The following is a 20,221-nucleotide window of genomic DNA, read 5'->3' on the forward strand; positions in this document are numbered from 1 at the left end:
GATCTATTGATTTTGTATGATACAAACTGCATTTTAGCTATTTTAATTTTTTTTTCTGGATCTCATTGGGTTTATGAAATTGCACAATGAGAAGCAGATGAGTAACATAACATATGTTGCTTGGATTGAATTTGATCAATGTAATCTCTATTTAGATAGTGACATAATTAGTTTTTGATGCGTTTGTCAATATGCAACTTTTAGTTTTTATACAATCACGCACGCATCGCGTGCATATAAGAATAGTGTAGTCCATAAGCTAACGGTTTAGGTTTTAAATTATTCGGATTAAACATGTTTTCTAGAAAATTTAACTTATATTTTCTTAACTTGTTAATAGGAAACTTAAATCATCATTTATTACCATTTGGTGGGCTGGGTAAACTCAGATTGTCACAGGCCGGGTCGTCAACATATACGGTAAAACGGGTAGAGATCCATGTAAATTCGAGTAAATAAGTTATTAGTACTCGAATAAACAAATATATGAATTTGTAATTATAAAAGTCGAAGGTAAAATTAGGTGGAGCCACATATATGTCAGTTAAAAATATTACTCCGTAGGGCGGTTAGATAATAGTTCGGGTCAAACCAGATTGGTCAAAATAGATACTTCCTCCAATTTTGAATATGTAATGTTAGTAACTTTTACGTATGACTATGCAAAACTTTTATCGTTAATATTTTTAATTCTCTTTAAACAAAAATTATACTCCGTAAAAAGTTAATATTTTGAAAATACAAATTGAGACGAATCTAACAAGATCCTACATGATTATGTTTTATCTTACGTATAAATCACCAACAATAGTCAAAATATAAAATGTGAATAGTGTAAAATACACAAACGTTGCGAGTATTTAAAATCGGAGGAAATATTTGTAAGTTCAAATATGTGTCGGGTGAAGTTTAGATCGGTTCAAACCGGTGTCGGGTCAAACCAAATCGGGCCAAAGAAGAAATTTTTCGGTTCATGTCGGGTCAAATTGGTGTTGGGTGGAGTTTGGATCGAATCCCATCGGTGACAGGTGGAGTTCGGGTCCAATCCAACCGGTTACGGGTGGAGTCTAGGTCGGGTGAAACAGGTGTCGGGTAAAGTCAAGTCAGTTACAGATCGAATTTGGATCCTGAATTTTCCGAGTCAAATCAATTCGGTTAGAGTTCAATACAGATGGTTATTTTGGATCAATGAGACAAAACAAAGATGGGCTGTCAAGAACGTAGAGAAGGTAAGATAGACAGTTGGTCAGGTCGAGTCAGCTTATGACACCTCTAGTCAAAGTGCAATATTCAAGGAATCGATGAAATAATTAATTTTTTTTATCCGGGCATTGTGCACCTGTGTAAATAATAATCAAAAGGTCTTGCGCGCACAAGGTGTACAATAAATTTATTGTACACCAAGATAACTTTAACCATTTTCTTTGTAACTTTAACCTAGTTTTGATAAACTTTTATATTAGTAAAAAAAAATTGATAGATAAATATTTTAAATGGTTAAATGATTAATTTTATACATTATTAGTGATTTTGAAGAAATAAGTTTTACTAAAATGAAAAAATTTATCACTTAAAAATAGATAACTTTTACATATATAAGCTTAACTTTTAAGCATTTTGGGTTAACTTTTACTTTGGTTATTGTACACCCATTGTAAATAAGAATTTGTGAATAATAATCTACAATGTGCTATTTATAACACATGTTAAGGTACAATCCTAGACAAGAATCTATACTCCTCAAATCCAATGAAACATCACTTCTATAACTATTCCCGCTTATTGAAGTCAAGCTATAAGCGAAAGTTTATTGGTGTTTACTCTTTTTGCTCATCCAGTGGAGGTGGAAGTCGTGGAGGAGTAGATGATGTTGCGTCTTGGCAAAGGGTAGATGGTATTGTAAGATGTCAAGCCAATTATACTCCTTTGACTCCAATCACTTTCCTCGAACGCTCCGCCAAGGTGTTTCCCCACCGGCCCTCCGTTGTCTATGGTGGTTCGCTGTACACTTGGAGAGAAACTCGTCAAAGATGCGTCAAACTCGCCTCCGCTCTCACCACCGTCCTCCGCATTTCCCCTGGCCATCTCGTATGTTTTCTTACTTCCTTTCTATTTAATCAAATGAAACTTTACCATTGATATATCTGTCACTTATTTGGAATTTTCGATAGAAATTATAAATTATAAATTTTTATTTTTTCTTTATGATTCATTTGGAGTGGTTGTGAATTTTTTTAGTTTATTATTAGGATTAATTGTTTTTACCACCTTATACAATTGATTTGTTTTATAACCTTAGAAAATAGAAACTGTACGCTACCACAATACTACTTAAACAGGGAAAACAAAAATTGCCCTTTAGGGCACGCTTGGATTGGGTGTAATGGATTATGGGGTAATAAAAGTCAAATCACCATAATAAAAGGACAATGAAGGTGATTTGAGGTGGTTGCAAGGAGGGTGGTGTTGTGGTATTGTGATAAGAAGCTGTGGTAGTGGTGGTGTTGTGAGGAGAAGGGAGGAAGGGGTGAAGTAATTAACCCCAAATGAGGGTAATAATCACCCTAGTGGGATGGTGGGTAACTATTTCCTCCATGATGAGGGTATTTGTTCCCCCTTCCCTTTTATTTTTTTCTTGCCAACACTAGCTTGTTCCCTTTGCCACCACTTCATCCCCTCATCATCACCTTCAATTACCTTAGTTTGACTTTTATTACCCCTTTAATACATTACCCTCAATCCAAGCATGCCCTTAAGGACAAATATCACTAACACGCTATGTTATATTCCCTCCGTTCTTTAATACTCGCCCCGGTTTAACTGACATAAAATTTTAGACAATAATGTACTTATTAATTTATTACTGGTAATTAATAATGGGGTATTTTTTAATTTTTTTTTTTTGAGGGGGTATTTTTTAATATAGTTAGTAGAAAATGTGTCAAATAATGAAATAAAGAGGTGATAGTGGTTGTGTGTTGAATTTTTAATGTAAGGGACGACTTTACAAGGAAAGTGGAACTAGTATTAAGAGACCGACACAGTAAACCTTAAAATTTCTGTCCAATTTGGGCCTTTGGGGTTAATTTCAGTTTTTGAATCATAAATTAAACAAATCAATTAACATACATCACGTTTCCAAATCTATTACACGCATGACACAAATTGATTTACAAACACAAACACAATTACATATCATTTCAGTTACCAATCCGTGGACTATGGACCGTGGTGCACATAGAGCATGGTGCACCAAAAGAACATATGTGCATAAGCAAAAGAACATGACACTACGGCAAAAGAACATGCGATATAATATTTCATTTTTTTGTTATAAAAATAATATATTATTTTATTATTTATTAAAAACCTAAATAAAAAAATACTCATTTTCTTTTCTCGTAACTAGATGTTCTTTCAATTATATATTAGTGTTCTTAAGGTGCACCATGCTCTATGAGCATCATGATCCACCTTCTAAATTGCATTTCCGTTACTGATTACATATATTATTTTTGACGAAAATCATATTTCAACGAACCTTGAATCTCCTTTTTAAAGTTCGAAAAGACTATGAGAAGAGAAGGAAGAAAAACAACCAATACTTATACACATGAATCATGGTGGGGGAAGAGAAGGTCAATAGAAATATAAATGTTGAAAGGGGCCCACGTAACATTTTTTTATCTTTGTTGTTAAAAGGGGATAAATTTTTTTGGTTTTTAGACAATAAAGTATTAGTTTTTAAGGTGGTAAAAAAATAATTTGTCAATTTTTTAAGATGGTAACAAACAAATAATCCTTATTATTTTTAAAATTTTTAACTTTTGTAAAATGACATATTTATGAGAACAAAATGTGGGGCTTAACCTTTAGAATTTAGTTTAAATTTTCTCCCAAAAACTCTTCTCTCTCTCTAAAAACCCCTTCTCCCAAAAACTCAAACCCTAGCCGCCGCCACCGCCCTTAGCAGGCTCGTTGGTGGCCGGAGCACCTCTGCTCGCTCAGGTCGCCGGCGAGCCTGCTAATTTAGCGCTTCACCGTTCCTAGTGAGTTAATCTTTGTAGATCGTGTAGTTTTTCGGCCGAGAAGTGAAAGAGGAACCAAGCCGCCACCGTCTCGCGGTTTTCCCATCCTCTTAGTTCGTCGATCTCGCCGGATTTCTTGTTCAGAATTAGTCATCTCTGTCGTGTTCAAGTGTGGAGTTGCTGTGTTCAAATAAGGAATTATTGATCGGATCAAAGTTCACAACCTCGGCGTCCTATCTCCAAAGCTAAGCCAAGCGCCGCCGACGATAATCTCGCCGGTAAAGGTAAAAGTTTAGGGTTAGGGTTTCTTGTTTGGGTTAGGAAGTTTAGAGGCTTATTTGATCTGATTTTGGATTGACTACTTTACCGGATTTAACCTTGTCGCCGCCGTCTTGTGGTGTCGGAGTAACCCGATCTTGACGGTAAAGGTAAAGATTTAGGTTGTATTGGTATTAGTTGTAGTCGTTTTTCTTGAAATCCTAGTTGTCCCTAATTGGTTTAGGGATGTGCGTGGCTTTCTCCATGCGTTGCTTGTTTTTCGACAGGGTTGATTCGTTTTTGAGTTTGTTTATCTTTAGTTCTTGTTGGTTTTGGTGGGTTGTAGTGTGTTGGTTCTCTTTATTTTCGTTGGATGTGTTCCTATATGAGGTTGTTGCATTTGTTGTTAAACACATGTTTTTGGTTGTGTGGGTTGTATTAAGGTGTCCTATGTGGGATAGCCTTTGTTGGAAGATTGATGGAGAAAAGTTGGGATTAGTTAATAGGTTGTTGGAGGCAGTGATAATAGATGTTGTTTCCTCCTTCACAGATTGGAAGTCATTATGTGGAGGAAAGGGGTTGGGATGTAAGTTGAGGGAAGAAGGTATGTGTGGGAGGGGGTTTTGGTATTCATGGGTCATGGTTGTCTGTTCGTTGTTAAGATTAACTAATGTTAATTCTCAATTTATGTTAGCGATGACTTTGTTTATCGCTTTCAAAAACTTTTATTTCAACGCTGCTCCCCGTTCTACGGGGGTTCATAGCATGCTTTCCGAGTCCCTTTTGGTGATTCTTATAGCTTGTGAGCAAATCTCAGGCTCTTTGCAACCGGCTCGTGTCGTTACTACTCTTCTACTTCTTTCCTTGTATGTCAAGTTTTACAGGTTCTTAAGGTCGCCTCCAATAGTATACCTCCCCAGCAAATCAGTCTTCAAGGAACTCACTAAAAAAGGCTTTGGCACGCTATGTGTGGTCTGGCGTTGTAAACAAAGCCAAGTCAACAATCGAGGATCCAACGGAGAAGAGCCTATGCATTTAGTTTGTTTTGTAGTATGTGTAATGGTCTATAAAGACCCTAATACTTTGTTTAGTATGTAAACTTTTTAATTTATGTAAAATTAAGCCTATGTCAAAAAAAAAATAAAAAAAATAAAAAATGTGGGGCTTACTAAATATGTCCCGTTACTACTTACCCGTCCTATTAAATGACTCAACTACCGCTCCTGGTTTTAGAGGAGGGAGGTGGAGTAAAGAGGATTTCCATTTTCAGTGTTGGAACTGTTGAGACTTGAGAGGATGAAAATGTGCGGCCTTTGAAGAAGGGTAGGTGCACCGTGTAGCCATTAAAGAATAAGAAGAGGAACCATGGAGAGCAAGGAGAACAGTTGGCCTGGTGCCCTGGTAACCATAAGGAGGAGAGGCGTGGAGAGGGGTGTGAGGTTGCCGAACCAGAAAAATATCAAGGCTCATAATACCATGAGAGATTTATGAGAAAGCTTGATTATATTGCATTTTATGAATTACGTTAAATAACTATAGAAGTAATAATATACTCCCTCCGTCCCGGAATACTTGACCTGTTTTCCTTATCGGGCCGTCCCTTAATACTTGACCTGTTTCTAAAAATGGGAATATTCTAACAATATTATATTATTTCTCACTCCACCCCTATTAACCCACCTACCCCCTAATCCATACAAAAAATAATTAAAAATTCAACCCCTACTCTCCCCCAACCCCACCTCTTAACCCACCTATCACTAACTACATTAAAATAATACCCCACTATCAACTACTACCTATTAAATTAAATAAGTCAATTCAAGTCCCTTAAACTCTGTGCCGGTCAAACCGGGTCGAGTATTCCGGGACGGAGGGAGTATCATGATAGAGTTATGAGAAAGTTAGAGTACATTGCATTGGATGAATTACAATTTTTTTTTGAGGGAGTTTGAATTACATTATATATAGCTTGAATAACAACTAACCAACCGTAGCTTAATGCTAGGAATTAGGGATATACTTTGACTAACAATTAGGGATATACACATTAACAAATAACCTAGACATAAGTAGTAATATAGAGAGCAATATAAGGGATTACTTGTTTGTCAAGTAGTTTCAAGATTTCTTCAACTGTGAGCAGGTGGCAACACTAGCTCCAAATGTGCCTGCTATGTACGAGCTGCATTTTGCAGTACCGATGGCTGGAGCTGTTCTCTGTGCTCTTAACTCCCGGCTTGATTCACCCATGATTTCGTCTCTCCTTGCTCATTCTCAAGCTAAAGTCTTATTCGTAGACTATCAATTAGCTAAAATTGCTTCAGAAGCTCTCCATCTCTTGTCTAAAACCGGGGCAAACCCACCATTGCTTGTTCTCATTACAGAATCTGATAATCATGAGAATCTTGAGTATGATTATGAATATGAGAATCTCCTTGCTGGTGGGGATGAACAATTTCAGCCCAACCTACCTGCTGATGAGTGGGACCCAATTAGCGTCAACTATACATCTGGCACTACCTCTCGTCCCAAAGGAGTTGTGTACAGCCACCGTGGTGCTTACATCAATTCCATCTCTACCTTTTTGCTTCATGAAATGGGTCCAATGCCAACCTACCTTTGGACCGTCCCCATGTTCCATTGCAGTGGATGGTGTCTTCCTTGGGGTGTGGCGGCTCAAGGAGGCACAAATGTTTGCCTCAGAAAGGTAACCCCAAAGGACATATTTGATAACATTGTCCTGCACAATGTGACTCATATGGGTGCAGCTCCTACTGTTTTGAACATGATTGTTAATTCCCCTCTCACTGACCGGAGGACTCTACCAAATAAGGTCAGGGTGCTAACAGGAGGATCACCCCCTCCACCTCAGATCTTGTCTAAGATGGAAGAATTAGGGTTTGAAGTAGCACACCTGTATGGGCTCACCGAGACTTATGGACCAGGTACTTATTGTGTTTGGAAGCCCGAATGGGATTCTCTACCTCCTGGTGAGAAATCAAAGATCAAAGCTAGACAAGGTGTACAACATCTTGGGTTAGAGGATGTTGATGTCAGAGATTCTCTCACCATGGAAAGTGTTCCAGCTGATGGTAATAATTATCATTTTAACTAGCTTAAGTGCGTGCGTAATTATCAAAAACAGAACTTCTAACACATTTTGAACAGGTAAAACAATGGGGGAGATAATGTTCAAAGGAAATACAGTAATGAGCGGATATTTGAATGATGTTAATGCAACAAAGGAAGCTCTGAAAGGAGGTTGGTTTCATTCTGGCGACATTGCTGTGAAACACCCTGACAACTACATAGAAATCAAGGACCGCTTGAAGGATGTTATCATTTCAGGTGGAGAGAATATTAGCACAGTAGAGGTTGAGACTGTGCTTTATAGCCACCCTGCTATTCTTGAGGCCGCTGTTGTGGCCAGGCCTGATAGTCACTGGGGGGAAACACCTTGTGCATTTGTCAAGTTGAAGGTTGGTTATGAGGTTGATGAGCATGAAATAATCAAGTTTTGCCGTGATCATATGCCACATTACATGGCCCCTAAGACTGTCATCTTCGACGAGATTCCAAAGACAGCAACAGGAAAGATACAGAAGTTTATCCTTAGAGAAAAGGCCAAGGCTATGGGATGCCTGTCATAGCCATAGAGGATTTTCATATTTAAATAAGGTAATACTTCCCTCGGCCTGTCCTGAATTCAGTTGTCACATTGTCGTAATAATCAAGAATATGACATGAAAATTTCAAACGGACCATTTATTATAGCCAAGCCATTTCAATCCTTTCCATACCGGTTAATTTAAGAAGCGGCATCAATTGAAAATCATTACTTGTGTAATTATGTTATATAAATACATTTATGTATAACAGAAAAGATTCAGTGTCAATTATAATGTTGATGATTACAAAGTTTGGAAAATATATGATGAGAAGATAGAATTAGTGACTTCCACCGGTAATAATGGTAGACTATGAATAACTCAAGTTGAAGCGGATAATGTGGTCATAGTGTAGAGAACCAATATATAGATAGTTTTCAATCTTGATCCCGCTTGTGATCATTGACATTGCCGGATCATAGACGTGCAGTTTTGGATTAAGCCACTAATATTCATCATATCAAAAAACATGATTCACATAATTCAGTAAAGGCAGTATAATCATCAAGTAAATGCTCAGGAAGTTTTAAAGCCTTACAGAGGATAAGCCAATCCAATAGCTGTTATGTCCATCGCAATGGATGTTATCGGGAAAACCAGGTAGATTATCGATGAATGCATCAACAGCGCCCTTCTTGCTACCTTGTATCCAATATGTTCTGCACCTTTTCCTGCATTTTTCATACCCAACTGTCACATAAACCAGCTACTTGAATTGAACATCATTCTTACAGTATTTTCAAACCAGGAAAACGAGTAATGCCACCTATGAATTCTTACAACGGTGTTTCACAAAAGACGAGAGACTGTTGATCGGGTGAGACAGCAACTCCATTGGGAAAATAAAGGTCTTTAAGCAGAACTTTAGTTTCTCCAGTATTAGGACTGTAGCTCAGAAGTCTGCCATAAGGTCTGCCTTCTAAGATGTCGCGTAAGCAATTTTCGAGCGCATATTTGCATGAAGCATCTGTGAAATAAATTGTGCCATCTCTAGAAATATCAACACCTTCTGTTAACTTGAATTTCTTCCCTTCATCTTCATCAGTTAATAGCTTTATATCCTGGTTCATTTTGATTTTCAGCAGTCCCTGTGAGATTGTATGCCACATTATTTTTCTTTGCCACGACCCAGCCCACACCTCTAGTCTAATTAGGTCCAATATTTAGGAGGGGGGGGGGGGGGGGGGGGGCTCTCCGCATCCCTTGTGGGTCGTTTGGTTCGCTTAACTGGAATGGAATTTCATACTAGTCAGCCAAGCACACCATCGTGCCTCGTTGCTGCTGTTTGTGCCTTCGTGCCCCCACACTCGTACACTCTTGTGCCCTCTCTTGCTCGCACAGCCGCCTGCCCCTGCCCTGTGTTGTTGTCCGTCGCACCACACGCACACACACGAGGTCGTGTGTGTTGTCGTGTATTATACTACGTATCCCTTTGATCTTTTTGCGCCCAATCACATCCAATTCGTTATTGTACCGTGCTATAGGCCGGTTTGGTATAATTCTCTTCTTCCTTACCTATTCTATTTCAATTACGTATTTTAAATTATATTATTATTATTGGTTTTTGATTGATTAAAATGATGGGATCGGTTATGAACAACGAATTTTGAGGATTTGTATGTGTGGATTATTGAGAATGATTATAATTATAGTAGTTGTAATTTTCAGATTTGAAATATATACTAAAGCTTCAATTTTTATTAGTTTTAATGGTTTTAATTACAAACTATGATTACGGTTTTATTCTAAGCCTTATGAGCGATTGATTAGCATAATTAGATCATGAATTTAATTATGATGATCAATTTTATTTTTCAGAATATTTTAAAGACTTAAAGTGTCGATTTTTAACGGTTTTAACGTGAAAATAAATTTATTTCATGCTAGGATTTTAACCGTTCAATTGAGACTAATATTTTATTAATAAACGAATGATTTTTAATTAATTCAAGTGTTTTAAAAGTTAATAAAGTTGCTGGAAATTTAATGAACATGAGTAACAATTAAATTTCATTATTTTAATGATAGGACGTGATTTCTAATCTAAAGCCTTGATTCACAAAGTGGCCCCGTACTTAGATATTCGAGGTACATACATGCCTAGGGTGACCACCGATTACGTGAGGACTACGTGATGTTTATTATTTGTGAATCATGTGACTTGAATTATTATTGGATTCATGTTTGATGTTGTGAACAAGCATGTTATGGGTTATTGTTGAATTATGAATCCTTTCTGAACATTCATGTTGTGATTATTTATAATCGTTGAATTATGTCAAGCATGCTGTTCAAGTTATATGCATGTATGAGTGTTTCACATGAAAGGATTATGTTTATGCTATTGTACGGAATGTCTAGGATACTTTGAGGCAAGTATTCATGACTTGTTGCACTATTTATACTGCCCCGTCCGTATGGTATGTTTGGGAAGTCTATGTGAATTGAACTAGGACTATTAGTGCCTTGTTCACACCCCGCTTGTTAACTGGCAATGTCGGGTTATCTCAATAGTATATTGAGAAAGAACAATGAGAGTAATATCACTTAAGTCCTATGTTTGATCACAAGTCCTAAAGGATTAAAATGAAGTGTTATTGTTTGGTTGCTTGTATTTTATGACTTGTTGTTGTGTCTTGAGTTCACCTTGTGCATAAAATATTAATTAACGTAAAATGCAACAAAACGAACTTAAAAACTCTTGGAATACCTTGAGTATGAACAATGGGGGGGGGGGATCTTGCCGGAAAACTTGTACTCTTTTAATGATACAAGACTTTGTTTCATTCTTTCTTTTAAATGCGGGAATTCCGTCGGTATGGCCCAACAATTTTGGTGTGTGGTTGGCTTCCAACACCCTTCCTTTTATGGATACTTTCTTTTACCCGTTCGAAGCTAATTCTTAAATAATCAGTGAGCCAAGAGTCGTGTCAAGTGTTGAGTCTTGTCTCCATGTTTAATTGTTTATTAAATGGCTTTTGCATGTGGATTATTATATTGTTGAGTGAAGTATGTTAGACTAGGATTTCATTCTAGCTTGTTCGTACTCAGCTTTCGCTGACTTCGTGCTTCATGTTTCCTTCGGTCATGGCCTTTGCCTTAATGACCATATTGCATTTGCGTTCTTGGGAAGTACATTTTAAATACCAGGTTTGTAGAGATAACTTGCGGGAGAAGTTGTCGAGCATGAGATTGAGTTTGAGAGATTGTTTTCTCTTCCGCATTTATGAACTCTATTATTTTTATAGTCATGACTACATAAACTATTTAATTGTTAGTTAATGGATTAAAAAAAAAATTGGGCGTAATGGTTCCGATTTGTAAATATGGAGGCCATTAACTATTTAGTATGTTTGAAAGTTAGTTAAATTCCGCTGCGTAATTCTGGTAAATAGCCTTAACCGTTATCTGTTAGGTTATGATACATATAATTGAATATAAATCATGCGGAAAAACCATAAAAGCCAGGATTCCAAATTAATTGCCACATAACAATTAGCATAATTTAGGATGCATACTCTTTGTAGCGTGCCCTCCCTTGCTGCGCCCGAACCGAACAAGAACAAGTCTTTAGGACTCCAAGTGTCGTCCCTCCGTAGATAGTCCACAACACGTCCGAATCCGCCTTAGGTTTAATTAACTAGAATTGCCCCAAAGGTATTATGTGTTTTCGGTTTTTATGTAGCAAATAATGACTAAGTTTTATGCCTAAAACTTGTATGAATACTTAGAAAACTCGTTATAAATTGTGAGCATTGATCACCTATTTATAGGGCATGGGTACCGGATATTAGAATCCTACTAGGAAACGATTTAGTGAATCTGAATTAATCTAAAATTCAATCACTTAATTTATCTAGTAGACTTAGGAAATCAATCTTATGTGAATCCTAATCGATCAAGGTTTCGTACGCAAGCACAAACACACACGCACGCACGCACAGCAGCCCACGAGGGGCGCCATGCGCGCGCGCGCTGATCCCAGGCCCAGCAAGTGCTCGCAGCCCACGAGGGGCGCACGCCTGCTGGCCTTGATCTCGCGTTTGGGCTTTGCTTGCTTTGGTCGCGCGCGGGCTTTGCTAGGCGTTGGGCCTAGCTTCGTGCTAGGCCTTGCGTCTAGCAAGCTCATCCGATGTTTATTCGTACGACGCGCTTCCGATTAATTTTCCGATTCCGGAATTCATTTCCGATACAAACAATATTTAACATTTCCGATTCCGGAATTAATTTCCGTTTCGAACAAAAATTTAATATTTCTGTTTCCGAAATTATATTCCGATTCCGATAATATTTCCGATTCCGACAATATTTCCGTTTCCGGCAATATTTCCATTTCCGATAATATTTTCCGATACGTACCATGTTTCCGTTTCCGGCAACATCTACGACTTGGATAATATTTATATTTCCGATACGATCCATATTTCCGTTTCCGGCAATATCATCGTTTCCGGAGTATTCATTTATTTGCCTTTGACGATCTCAGCTCCCACTGGAACCAAGATCCGTCGATTCTGAATATCCATAGATGGAGTATTTAATGCCATTAAATACTTGATCCGTTTACGTACTATTTGTGTGACCCTACGGGTTCAGTCAAGAGTAAGTTGTGGATTAATATCATTAATCCACTTGAACTGAAGCGGCCTCTAGCTAGGCATTCAGTTCACTTGATCTCACTGAATTATTAACTTGTATAATTAATACTGAACCGCATTTATTAGACTTACCACTTAATGCATATTTGGACCAAGGACATTATTTCCTTCATTATCACGGTGGCGGTAATATCTTGGTAATTCCTTGATTTAAGTTGAAAAATAGTTTTATAAAAATAACGGATTTTTCATGAAATACCCCTCAATTTTCACGAAATTCACCAAATGCCCCTCAACTTTCAGAAATTCACCAAATGCCCCTCACATTTAATATAATACCCAAACTACCCTTACTAATGACACGCCGTTAGTCCGCCGTTAGCCTACTTTTCTAATTCACCAAATGCCCCTACAATGTAACTTATTTCACCAAATACCCCTATTTTAAAATATAATTCACCAAATGCCCAAATGTAAAAATTATATTTTTAAAGCCCAACGGCTAGTTTTTGGGCATGTGTATGTCGGCCGAAAAGAAGGAACAGTCCTTGTCGGCTGGTGTTATGGGGGAGGAAATTGATGAAGCAGGTTCTCCGTGCTAATTTATTGGTGGCGTTTCTGTGATTTCTCCGGCTAACAATTGTCCATTGGTTGGGGTTGGGGTTTGGTTGGGGTTGGGTTCTCTCTCTCCATTTTTTTAAAGACAAGTGAGAGTCTTTTTATTATTAGATGCGAATACAACATTAGTTTACACCATAACTGAGCTTAATCATAGTTTGGGGAAGTTGATGTCAAAAATCCGTAGCTCTAGCGACAACCACATGTCCATAATAGGACTAGACATCGAAAGACACTACTGTCAAGATGACACCAAACACCAACTTGCTGAAAAAGTTGCCATAGTGAAGCTGTTTTTCTTCGACAATTGCTTGATTATCCAGTTGTTGCGGATAAATAAACCTATTTGTTCACTGGCTTAGTTCTTCCAAAGACAAGAGCTTACCTTTGTTGCTGTTAAAATGAACAACTGTCTTAAAGCGTTGAACAGAGATTATGGGATTCAATGCAGGAATGCTTTTGATTTGCGTGAATTGGTTGTAACTGTTAAACAGGATAAAAAACAGACCAATGAAAAGTTCAAAATATTTGGATTGCAATATTTGACGAATCTATTTACACCGGGTAAAGAATTGTTTTTGTACGTGCTTAAAGGTCCTGCAGCACCTCTAGGAAGTTGGGGTGCTACTATGTTGTCTTTACAACAAATTGAAGCAGCTACTCGTGATGCTTACTTGTGTTGCCTTGTTGCGTATTTCTCTTGTTAATTACTCCATATTTGGGAACTAAACTGCTTCCTCATGAAATTGTAATCAATCTAGCATTTCTGCTGCTAATATTTTCAGATGTGTCAGAAATAAATAAAGTGTACTAAAAATATCAGCAACAGATTAAGTATATTCAACACACAAAAAAACATCATTTATCAAACTAGATTAAGCATATTCACCATTCAAAAACATCATAATGATCATATTCACCATTCAAAAATAACTTCATATAGTGACAGATATACTGAAACAATATGTAGTATTGATCAAAAACATCATATTTAACCATATTCGCCACTGTTGCTTGGATCACACTTGTAGTATACCCTTTGTGGAATGAGTGTTGTATCGGAGCTACGAATGACAAATTTCCTCCCACGATAACAGATTTTATTTGGGACTCTAACATATGTGGACTCATTATGTGTGGATGATGATTTTGAATGATAATTCATGACACAAAATGAGATGAAACTACAACAAAACAATTTGGTGACTAAATAAACACTCAGAACAGGGTTATTTATACTAAAACAATAAGCTACGGCTATTTTTCAATCCCAAAAAACTAGCCGTTGGGCTTTAAAAAGGTAATTTTTACATTTGGGCATTTGGTGAATTATATTTTAAAATAGGGGTATTTGGTGAAATAAGTTACATTGTAGGGGCATTTGGTGAATTAGAAAAGTAGGCTAACGGCAGACTAACGGCGGACTAACGGCGCGTCATTAGTAAGGGTAGTTTGGGTATTATATTAAAGGTGAGGGGCATTTGGTGAATTTCTGAAAGTTGAGGGGCATTTGGTGAATTTCGTGAAAATTGAGGGGTATTTCATGAAAAATCCGTAAAAATAAAGAATTATTAGAGTGTTACAAAGTGGTATTTGCAGAGCTCTAGTTTAAGAGCTGTTTTGCATCAAATAATAGTGCAAGGTGGTAATTCCTTAAACTGCGATTTAGAAGCTACTTAATAGATTCATACTATTTGAATTGTTTTGCGGAGCTTTAGGATGTTTGAAATTTTATTTTGCTAAAGTTAAAACATTATTTTTTTAGTACTCAATATTTTGAAAATTCAAATACCATTTATTTTAAGTTATTTGAAATTAAGTGAAATTTCAAATTTTATTTATTTAATTTTTATTTGGTTCGAATTTTATTAAATTCCAAAAAGGTTCGAATTAATTTCAAATTTATGACATTTTTTTTCTTTTGGAATTTCTGAAAATTTCAAAAAAAAAGAAAAGTTATTTAATTAATTATTTATCCATATTTAATTATTTATTTATTTAATTATTTTTTGGAAAATCTTTAGTTAGTCGAATTACTTAAATAAAATATTCGATTATTTATTTTAAAATTTTGATTTTAATTTTAATAATTTCGCTTAGATTTGAAGTTATTTATTAAATAATTTCAAAAAATTTCATTCATTTCTAAGTGAGAAATGGTAGATTAAGAAGGGAATTTAATTTACGTATGCATCTAATTAAATGTTATGTGTTATAGTGTTGATTGCATGATTGTGTAATTAATGTTGATCATGTTTTATTTTGCTTGATGTGATTAATTGCATCATAATTCATGATTAAGCATGTAATTGTGCATTGAATGTGTTAAGCTTAATTATTTTGGGGAATTGAATTTTGTTAGGAACACGTTAGCAAGACTTTTAAGTTGGGTGTTTTCAAATTTTAAGAATGTTGCCTTCAAAGTTTCCCAATCTAGGGCAGTTAGAGAAGCTTGATAGTGAGACTCCACATTTATTTGTGAAAGAAGATTGAGTTTGTATGTAATTATTTTGCTATACATAAGAATATGCCACAATTGAGGAAGATGGATGGTATGCCTTAGATGATTGTATATTGTTTACCTCATAGGACACCTTATATAGAGTTTAAGCATAAGTTTTGTGATATCATTTTGTGGATGATACACCTAACTTGGGGAAGTATGATACTATAGATGGTAGATGGAGGTATGATACTGAGGTTATGACTACTATCATTGAATTAGGATGAAGGTGTTATGAAGGTGGTATACTTGCTATGGGATTAGGTCTAGGTGACATAGATGATGATGAAGATGATGAGTATGAGATGGTGATGATGATGATCATGATGAGTATGAAATGGAAAAAAAATGAGGAATTGAATGATGACGATGAAGTTGTTGAGGTTGAAAATCTGAATCCAGTGGTTCGTGAACCTACTATTAAGTTGTCTAGTGGATCTGAAATGGAACCGAAAGCTAATAATGAGGTTAATAGAGTGTCACAACAGGATGATGAGATTATGGATGAATATTCTGATCCGGAAGACAACATGGATGATCCAGAGGATCAAGATTTTACTCCCGAGTATTACAGACAAAGAGATGATAGGCGTGATGCCGCTAGCATTTGAGTATTGTTTGTCTTAGTTAATACTTCCAGTTAATGTTGAACAATAAAGTAGCAAAGCTACTATTTATGGTTTTAGTTGAACAAGTTGTTCATTTATTAAAGGACGTGGAATTCTCATTGAAGTAATAAAAGTACTTAGTTTTCTTTCAATACTCTTCTCTAAGTTTCTAAGCTTGTTTTTAATTCAAGTGAGTTCGAGCAATCAACGCAAAGGGATTATGTGTTTTATTTCTTGAATTAATTATTAACTAAGTGCATCATGGTTAGTTTCCACTTAGCTATGTGGTTCGAACAAGTCAAGGGGCGGCCAGTAGGTGGCGCCACTTTCCCCATCATGTTCGAAATTTTTATGTGTTGTTGCAAAGTATTTTGATTGGTTTGTGGGTCTGTAACCTTAGTGTTGTCCATGTCAAACCCAGTCATTTAAAGTGAGTATTGGATGAACAAGGAATAACCGATGTTTTTAGGCAACTAGCCACAGTACTTCAGAACCTAGCTAGCATCGATTAGGAAAAATTCAATCAATGACCATGCTGGGGAATGTTCAAGAAGGTAACCTAGAGTAGCCTCCACTGTACCAAGGGGAGTCTGAACCAAGTGTACTGGAGAACTGGCTTAGAGAGTTTGATAAGTTGATAGTGGTTGTGAGCTGACCCAAAAACCTTAGGGTTAATAGTGTTGTTTATTAGCTTAGGGGAGAAATTGATTGTGGTGGAAAATGTGTGAGAATGCTTTGAGAGCTATACACATGGATTTGGATGACAATCATTCCAAGTTACCTTAAGAACCAAATTTTACCCACCGTACTTGAAAAAGAAAAAAAACCCAAGAGTTCGTTGGCTGAAGATGGATGGGTTGGCTGTGACTGAATACTATTCCAAGTTATAGAACTGTCTAGGTTTGCACCTGAAGTGGTGGCAACGGAGGAGCTTAGGGCTCAAAGGTTTGAAAATGGATTGTCAAATGGATTAACTGTTTGTACTATCTAGAGAGATATTTCCTTCTCTAGATACCCTTTATATACAAAAGGCCGCTCATCTGTATGGACTACAGGTGAGGAAAAACAAGGTCGAAAGTGGAACTGTTATAAAGCGAAAGGATGCTGGAAACCAGATTCATTGAGGTGCCCATAATTATACCAACGTGTAGTATAGTAAGTACCAAGATTCATAAGAATGTGCCTTTGACCATAGCCAAAACCGTTTTCCTGTCTAACCTGATTGAGTTAAAATTAGGAGAATTGGAGGTGATTTTAGGGATGGATTGGTTGGCCATGTTCAAAGCCGAAATTGACTGCGAAAAGCAGAAGGTTCATTTGAGATCTAGCTTAGGTTAAGTAGTGAGCTATCATCGTATTAGTAAAGCCTAAAAACGTAGGAATCATCACGGCAATGGAACTCGTGAATCTAGTCAATAAAGGGAATCCAGTTTTCTTATGCAATGTGAGAGACCTGGATAATGAAGTTAAGGAGAAACCTGAGGACATTGCAATAGTGAATGAGTTTTTTTTAGATGTGTTTCCGGAAGAGACCTCGGGAATGCCTCCAACCGACCTATTGACTTTACTATAGACTTAGTACCTGCAACCGCACCTATGTCAAAAGCTCTGTATATAATGGATCCAGTAGAAATGAGTGAGTCGTAGGGTCAATTGTTGGAGAAAAGTTATATTAGACCAGGTGCATCACCATGGGAAGCACCAATTGTGTTTGTGAAAAAGAAGGACGGGAGTATGAGACTCTGTATAGACTATAGGGAACTCAATAAGGTCACAATCAAGAACAAGTATCCTTTGCCTAGGATAGACACCTATTTGATCAATTGAAAGGAGCACGATTCTTATCGAACATCGATTTGTGATCAGGTTATCATCAATTGAGAATCGCGGCTAATGATATACCAAAGACTGCACTTAGGACAAGATACGGTCATTTCGAGTTCAGTGTTATTCCATTTGTGTTGGCCAATGCACCTACAATATTCATGGACTTGAAGAATCATGTGCTCCATGCATTTGTGGATAAGGTTGTAGTGTTTTTCATAGATGATATCTTGGTGTATTCGAAGAGCAATAAAGAGCATGTTGAACATTTAGGGTTTATGTTAAGTACACTTAGGGATAACCAATTCTATGCTAAATTATCGAAGTGTGAATTTTTGTTGGAGAATGTCGCATTTTGGGATATCTAGTGTCTATAGAAGAAGTTGCAGCGAATCCTGCAAGATTAAAGCTGTTAGTGAATGGCCTACACCAAAGAGTGTCACTGAAATTTGAAGTTTTCTTAGTTTAGCTGAAGATTATAGACGCTTTGTGCAAGATTTCTCTAGGATAGCCAAACCAATGACTACTTTGATGAAAAAGGAAACTAGGTTGAGTGGAATGAGCACTGTGAGGAAGCATTCCAAGCTCTAAAGACGCGGTTGACAACCACGCTAGTGATAACTCTACCAGATGGACATGATACCTATGATGTGTATAGTGATGTGTCAAAAAATGGTTTAGGGTGTGTATTGAGGCAGAACGGGAAGGTTATTCCGTATGCATCAAGACAATTAAAACCGTATAAGGCTCATTACCCCACCCATGACCTAAAGCTAGCAGTCATAGTGTTTGCATTGAAGATATAGAGACATTACATGTATGGTGTGAAATGTAAAGTATTCACGGAAAAGGATTTGAATAGGCGTCAAAGGAGATGGTTGGAGCTTATTAAGGACTATAATCTAGATATCAAATATCACGAAGGAAAGGCCAATATTGTTGCCTTGAGTAGGACATCAAGCCATAATGTGAATGTGTTAGTAGTTGCTAACGGGTTATGCAAGGATATGTAACGATTGAATCTACAAATCGTGAGTGGTGAATGTCTGGAAGGAATGATGAATGCGTTGACCATTCAACCATCAGTATTTGATGAGATCAAAGAGAATCAAGCTGGAGATGTTAAGTTAGAGCGAATAAAGGAGAAAATTTCGCAAGGAAAAGAAACGGATTTCAAGTTCCATGATGATGGAAGTTTGAGGTACAAAGGAAGGTAGTGCGTGCCTCAAAAATGTGGAGAATTGAAGGAAAAGCTAATGAGAAAAGGTCACAATACACCATATTCTGTTCACCCGGGTGGTGACAAGTTGTATAAGGATATGAAGAAGGTCTATTGGTGGTCAAGGATGAAGAATGAAGTAGCTGAGTTCGTAGCTAGATGTTTGACTTGTCAGAAAGTCAAGATAGAGCATAGGAGACCTCAAGGAAAGGTCCAACCATTAGAAATTCCGAGTTGGAAGTGGGGCTGTATTTCAATGGACTTCGTCACTTGTTTACCCAAGTCGAAAATCAGAAACGATACCATTTGGGGTAGTGGTGGATAGGTTGACTAAGTCGGCAGTGTTTATTCCAATGAAGGAAACCTGGAAAACTGAGAAACTTCCTAAGGCTTACATTAAGTATGTTGTGAGACTACATGGAGTTCCTAAGGATATCGTGTCAGATAGGGATTCAAGATTTCTTTCAAACTTCTGGAAAAGTGTGCAGAAGAACTTTGGTACGACATTGAAAATGAGTACATCGTTCCATCCATCCACAGATGGACAAACTAGGAGAACCATTCAGACACTTGAGGATATGTTTCGTGCATGTTTAATTTATTTCCAAGGAAGTTGGGATGATAGTTTAGATTTGATTGATTTTCCTATAACAATAGCTATCATGCCAGTATAAGAATGACACCACTTAAGGCCTTGTATGGACGGAAATGTAGAAGTCCACTATGTTGGAATGACATTAGTGAAACAATTGTGTTAGGACCTCAGATGGTAGGGGACACTATGAACCAAATTAGAACTATTCATTCAAAGATTCAAGCAGTGCAAGGTCGCCAAAAGAGCTATGCAGACTTGAAACGTAGGGACGAATTGAAGAATTCCAATAGGTGACAAAG

The 20,221-nt window shown here is 37.0% G+C and overlaps 2 protein-coding genes across 2 annotated transcripts; one reads left to right on the forward strand and one right to left on the reverse strand.

Annotated features, from left to right (window-relative positions):
• Nucleotides 1–1,655: 1,655 nt before the first annotated feature.
• Nucleotides 1,656–8,219, forward strand: LOC110789598 (isovalerate--CoA ligase CCL2). The gene is made up of 3 exons (XM_021994295.2): nt 1,656–2,088; nt 6,433–7,381; nt 7,458–8,219. The coding sequence occupies exons 1-3, from the start codon at nt 1,750–1,752 to the stop codon at nt 7,937–7,939; spliced, it is 1,770 nt and encodes a 589-aa protein (XP_021849987.1). The 5' UTR covers nt 1,656–1,749; the 3' UTR covers nt 7,940–8,219.
• A 48-nt stretch (nt 8,220–8,267) lies between these two features.
• On the reverse strand, nt 8,268–9,027 carry LOC110789588 (protein STRICTOSIDINE SYNTHASE-LIKE 6-like). The gene is made up of 3 exons (XM_056832492.1): nt 8,738–9,027; nt 8,496–8,628; nt 8,268–8,402 (listed from the first exon to the last, which is right to left on the reverse strand). The coding sequence occupies exons 1-3, from the start codon at nt 9,025–9,027 to the stop codon at nt 8,268–8,270; spliced, it is 558 nt and encodes a 185-aa protein (XP_056688470.1).
• Nucleotides 9,028–20,221: the final 11,194 nt, after the last annotated feature.

Source organism: Spinacia oleracea, chromosome 6, assembly GCF_020520425.1.
Source record: "Spinacia oleracea cultivar Varoflay chromosome 6, BTI_SOV_V1, whole genome shotgun sequence".
Classification (NCBI taxonomy): domain Eukaryota; kingdom Viridiplantae; phylum Streptophyta; class Magnoliopsida; order Caryophyllales; family Amaranthaceae; genus Spinacia; species Spinacia oleracea.